Source organism: Carlito syrichta, unplaced genomic scaffold (assembly GCF_000164805.1).
Source record: "Carlito syrichta isolate Samal-C Ts95f unplaced genomic scaffold, Tarsius_syrichta-2.0.1 Scaffold301560, whole genome shotgun sequence".
NCBI classification, from domain to species: Eukaryota; Metazoa; Chordata; class Mammalia; order Primates; family Tarsiidae; genus Carlito; species Carlito syrichta.
In genome coordinates, this window is record NW_007245656.1 from 1 (window position 1) to 6,270 (window position 6,270).

A 6,270-nucleotide genomic window follows, 5' to 3' on the forward strand; every position below is an offset into this window, starting at 1 on the left:
TAGCCTCAACCTGCTGGGCTCCGGCGATCCTTCCGCCTCAGCCTTCCAAGTAGCCGGAACTACAGGCATGCGCTACCACCCCTGGCTAATATTTTTATTTATTGTAGAGATGAGGTCTCGCCTGCCCAGGCGGGTCTCGAACCCACAGGCTCAGGCAATCCACTCACCTCAGCCTCCCAAAGGCGTGGGATTACAGGCTGAGCCACCGAGCCCGGCTTGGAAAATTTATTAATTCAGTGACTCTACTGCAGAAAAAAACCTTTTTTTGGACCATGCCAAAAAAACAAGAAGACTTGGTTGCCTTAGAGACCAAGCTGTTTCTAAGTACTATACTCACTTTGTTTTAGAAGATTCTTTGTGGGAGGATGAAGATGAAGATGACTGTGACTTGCTTTCTTTCTCCAGTCTGATTTTCTTATTATCACAGTCTCTTTCTGCTTCACCCTAGTATTAAGGTACAACAAGGAAAGCAAATCGTTACAAACAGAATTGTACCAACAAATTAGAAAAGATAGAGGATAGTCTGGCTTTAGAAGATGTCTGTGCACACATGGCAATCTTACTAGTACTTCAACAGTGTGTGTGTGATTAGTACTTATGGGGTGGTACATGTATGCACGTGTGTGCACACGTGTGTGTAATGGGGGAAGGGCAGGAAACAAATTTTATGTGACTTCTACTGAGACAGATTTTTGCATGGAGGGAGACTGTTCCTCACACCCGAGCAAGGGGAGGTGTCTAAAGTGAAAGCTGACATGTGGCAGCAGACTTCAACACGTCATAGATGTTCCTCCAGATGGAAAAGAATCCATAGAATGTGTGTATTCACCTCGAGTGAGACGCGGATGAATTTTGAGGTCTCCACACTTCTTTCAAAAGAATCATCTACGAAACCCACTAATTTGTTGTCTGTATAAAGTTCAGAGCAAACTCCTTAAAGTTTACTTGGCTTCTAATGAAAACAGCCTATTGCTGAAAAAGAAACAGGCTATAAAACCCTCTGTCTCACAGGACTACAGATATCCAGCACCAACTGAAGCTGTTGCTCTGGGATTCTGGCTGACATCATCACCCTGCACTGAGTCTCCCTCCTTTCTTATTTTTTTCAGTATTGTCTTTATCTCCCTCTACATATATGGAGGGAGATAACATCTTTAGTTAAAAAAACAAAAACAAAAACCGTAAGGGCTGCAAATATGATTTTAGAGGGAGGAGAGAAGGGAAATCATCACTACAGAATTTGAGCACCTCAAAAGCAGCCATTTAACCAACTCAAGTGCTAACTAAATATGCTGAAAAAGAAGAATTCTTCACGGCAAAATCTTCCCTGTTCTTGCGCCTGGCTGCCAACACAGACGCCAACCTTACAAGAAGTCTAACCTACAGATGTCCTGGCCTCCTTCCCACACACTGTCTGTCAAGTGCCAGGTAAGTGAGGGCTGGGATCCTTCCATGAATTCTCATGTGCATCTAGATCAAAACTCCAGAGGGTGTCAGGTCGCCAAGATAGAAATCTGGGACACCACCAGTCAATTTAGGACAGTCCCTCACAAACCTGAAGTCCTGTCTTAAGTCATTAAAAAAAAAAAATCTCCAAATTAATGGGTTGTGGGAAGCTCCAGTTTTCACCACTATGTCTTCCTCTTCCCCTGAAATTGTCCAAGAAAAATGAATAAATTCAGATATGGAGGTCTGCCCAGACACCAACAAGTAACCTGGCCCCGCACAAAAGAACGGGAAGCAGAAAACACCTGACACCTTGCAAGCCATGTGTCTGCGTGTATGCCTCCATCCCACGCTGCGCAGACTCCTTGGAAAAACAGTCATATTCATTTATGCACTGTCTTATTTCAAAACAGCTTCATTCAGGGTCGCTCACAAAGATACTTGTTTTTAAACTTGTGGTACAGAAGTGAAAACATTAAGAAAGGAAAATGCAGGAGGAGGAAAAGGATGAGAGCAAATGAGCCTGCAGTCCTCCAGCTATGGGGGTCTCACTGCCCCGCACACACCCATCTGACAGCCACAGGCATAGATACATCTAGCCACACCTGAACTATAACAGGGCTAGTCTGAAGTAAAAATAACTTTGAAGATTTAGTGCAGCTCGCTCCCCTAATACCAGAACTTTGGGAGGCTGAGGTAGGAGGACTGCTTGAACCCAGGAATTTGAGACCAGCCTGGACAATACAATAAGACCTCATCTCTACAAAAAAATTAGCTGGATATGGTGGTGCCCACCTGTAGTCCCAGCTACTTGGAAGGCTGAGGCAGAAGGATCACCTGAACCCAGGAGGTCAGGGCTGCTGTGAGTATGATCATGCTCCTGCATTCCAACCTGGGTGAGAGTGAACCCCCAACTCAAAAGAAGAAGAAGAAGAAGAAGAAGAAGAAGAAGAAGAAAAAGAAGAAGAAGAAGAAGAAGAAGAAGAAGAAGCAGCTTTAATGCATGCAAAAAACAGGAATATAATAATTTTTATATTGATTTTTAGTGATACTTAATAGATGGAACACATTTTGGGGCTTAATTCGATTTTAAAGTGATCATATTTTAGATATGGTAGATAAAATTATTAAAATTATTTTCACTAGCAAGTTTTGCATTTTTTCCCCTCCTTAGTTTTTAATGTGGTCTAGAAAATTTAAAATTACACATGTGGCTCACATTCTGCTTCTACAAGACAGCAGGGTTCTACACTCTGCTTGAGGTGATCAGCCAACCAGTTCTGAACTTCTATTTAGCCAAAACCAAGAAAGAATTACAAATACACCAGTTAGATAAGCTAAAAACAAGTTACTCAGAAGTGTCATCATTCTTCACAAAAGCTGGATACAATGTATCTTGAGTGACCCAGTAAGGAGATAATACACGAAGTGGGCACATATGCCCTAAACCCACAAACCCAATGCAACAGGAACCACCACCCAGCTGTTCCTCCTGTGAGCACAGCCAGCAGTAGAGTGCTGGAGCACAATCATTCATTCATTCCAGTCAGAGCCTCACTCTGTCACCCAGGCTGAAGTGCAGTGGCACCATCATGGCTCACCACACGATCATGGCTTCACCACCTGGGCTCAGGCGATTCTTCCGCCTCAGCCTCCCAAGTAGCTGGGACTATAGGTGTGCACCATCATGCCCAGCTAATTTTTAATTTTTTTTTTTTTTGTAGCGACTATGTGCCCAGGCTGGTCTTGAACTCCTGGGCTCAAGCGATCCTCCCGCCTTGGCCTCCTAAAGTGCTGGAATTGCAGGCGTGAATCACCACATCTGGCTTGGAGCATAATTTAGAAGGGAAAGGAGCCATTTCACACCAGGAGAAGCTTGCTGGGGCATCGTGACAGGGTTGTGCACAGCAGACAAACCTCTGTTCAACAAGGCATAGTGCTGACTTTTGAGAGATACAGTCGATGGCAGTGGGGAGAAAAAGAATCCACTGGAAACAACAAAGTTAAAACAGCACCCAACTACTGGCACTGGTAACCCCTTTGTCAATGAGGCACCTATTTGTGCCTAGGGAACCCAGTCACCAAGAGATCTAGTGAATTCTCTTGAGTTTTAGATTAAAGGTTGCATACCTGGCCCAGGATGCATTGCAAGAAGACAAGAAATTTATCTTTGGGAAAAGTCAAAGTTTCTTCAACATCCAGACAGATATTAACTTGTACAGGAGGGAGGTAGTAAAGTATGGTTTTTTAAATGGAAAGTATTTCCAGGCAGCTAATGACACAGAGTTCCCATGGCAAGAGCAAGAAAAAAATCACCCACAGGGCTTCTTACAGAAAACACCAAAGTTCAGAAGTGGAAGAAGAGATTTTTGTTTGTATAATTTCATTTTACTTAGGACAGGCTAGTTGTGACTACAAACCTCGTAAACCACACATGAAAAGACGATTCACAGCAAGATGAGCCTTACACACCCACCCCAACGCTGGCTGTGCCAATCAGTGCCTTGAGGGAACAGCTAACAGAGGAGAAATCACCTGAAACACACTGTAACACTAGCGTTTAACAACCCTGTTGGCACTTACTGGAATAATGTGCTTTATATGAATATTTAGCAATTCAGAAACAGATAATATTTGATAAGCTGGTAGAAAGGAAGTTATTAAGCCAAATAAAGCAAAAATCCTTCTGATGGTTGAACTTAACCGCTGAGCTCAAGCGGTTTTTGCTGTATATGATGCATATGGAACTTTGTCACCTTCTATCCAGAGCAGTCATAGAAGCTTCCCCAGAGTAGGCACTACATATGTCAGCTGGCATAGAAATTAAGCCTAACAGCTTGGGGACACAGCTGAAATCCCTGGAGGTGGGACTGCATTGCAACTTTAAGTGGATGGATTTAGAAAGGGTCATTGGAGTGAGAGACAAGCATTACTGAGTAACAGGTGACATAGGTCTGAATTTCAAGAACAAAATCTGCTGGGAAAACAGGAGGTCAAAGAAGCCCCCCCGCCCACCTTGTGGTCTATCCCCAGGACACACCCGTTTCAGGGCTGAAGGCCTCTCTTTCCACCTGGATGAGCGTCTGCCTGGAGGGCGGTACCAGCGCCTACCACCTAGGGAGGCCGAGGCTGCTGGCTGGCCCCTGGACCCGACTTGTTTGCTTTTCTTAAACTGCTAGGTGAGGCAGCCCCAATCATCTGCCAAATGCTTCTCTCTACCCAGAGCAAAAGGGCAGGAATGAAGGCTGAGAAAGGAAGAGCCGGGCCTGCTGGGCCATGTAAGAGCAACCCAGGTCCAGAAGCTGGTCCCCCATGCAGTCACTGGAGGCAGCAAGGGACAATGGAGGTGGTTTATCCAGAACGAACACTCATCTGGCCACAGAGCTGTTTTTTGTTTTTGTTTTGAGTCAGGGTCTCACCCTGTCACCCAGGCTGGAGTACAGTGGCACAACCACAGCTCACTGCAGCCTTGACTTCTGGACTCGGGCAATCCTTCTACCTCAGCCTCCTAAGCAGCTGGGACTACAAGTGTGCAACTACCACACCTGGCTAATTTTTGATATTTTGTAGAGACAAGGCTTCACTATATTGCCCAGGCCTCACTATGCTGCGTGGGTGACAGTCTTGAATTCCTGGGCTCAGGCAATCCTCCTGCCTCAGCCTCACAAAGTGCTAGGATTAAATGCGCTACTGCGTCCGGTTAATTTGCGCCATAGAGTGTCTAACAGTTGGAAAGATCAAGTCTACCAGGAGTTTGGCTGTGGAGGGTGGTGGGGGCACCTGGAAAAGTAGTCCAGATGGAGGAGGGAGGTGTGTGGGCATCAGGATGCAGTGCTGGGGGCCATGGTGGGGATGAGCCAGGGATGACACAGCCACCACCAGAGTCAGCTCCCAGATTCTGCTCCTCTCACGAATGCTCCTGACACTTGTACACAGGAACTTGCACATAAACACAGATGCACACATAAGGAAGAGGAGAGAACACCAGGTGGAGAAGAGGCAGCATGCCTGAGCTGTAGACCTGCACACGCAGCAGCCAGACCATGCCAGTGCCCTCCTCATCTCTTCTACAGGAGGCAGCAGCTGGCCAAGCAGCCACTAAAGTTCCTTCAGCGCCCACATTCTAAAACTCGAGTAGCATCTCCCAAAGGGAAGCCCATGAGCTGGGGACACAGAAGCCTAGAGAGGCGGCCATTTGAGAATTTCAGGTACTTTCCTGTGATCTGTCTCTGAAGGAGGTTCACTAAGAAAAAGACACAGGATAAGTCCAAGTTCATACCAAGAGCAGGATGGGGACTTACTGAAAAGACATGTTATGTTCACTGAGGTAGGTATCACCAAAAAGGAAAATGAATCTACTTTTATTTTCTCCTTTAGTGAGAGAATGCACACAGCATTAGAAGGACTTAAGAGAGTCTAAACTGGTCAGGTGCGGTGGCTCGCGTCTATAATCCCAGCAGTTTGGGAGGCCAAGGCAGAAGAATTGCCTAAGCTCAGGAGTTCAAGACCAGCCTGGGCAACTTGGTGAGACTTTGTCTCTACAATAAATCAAAGAATTAGGTGGGCATGGTGGCACATGCCTGTGGTCCCAGCTACTTGGAAGGCTGAAGCAGAAGGATCGCCTGAGCCCAGCAGATCGAGGGTGTGGTGGCTGTGAGCATGCCACTGCACTTCAGCCTGGGTGACAGAGGGAAATTCTGACTAAAATAAAAATATATAAAATCTCAACTGTAATCAGATTGCAGAAATGCAGTTGGGCCGGGCTCGGTGGCTCAGCCTGTAATCCCGTGCCTTTGGGAGGCTGAGGTGAGTAGATTGCCTGAG

At 46.0% G+C, this 6,270-nt stretch overlaps 1 protein-coding gene across 1 annotated transcript in view; it reads right to left on the bottom strand.

Moving 5' to 3' along the window:
• Positions 1–333: 333 nt before the first annotated feature.
• Positions 334–6,270, bottom strand: part of LOC103257134 (AF4/FMR2 family member 1-like) — a 104,689-nt gene continuing 98,752 nt past the window's right edge. The window contains 1 exon segment of the mRNA XM_021710810.1: positions 334–444. Within this exon segment, the coding sequence (XP_021566485.1) occupies positions 334–444 (111 nt within the window).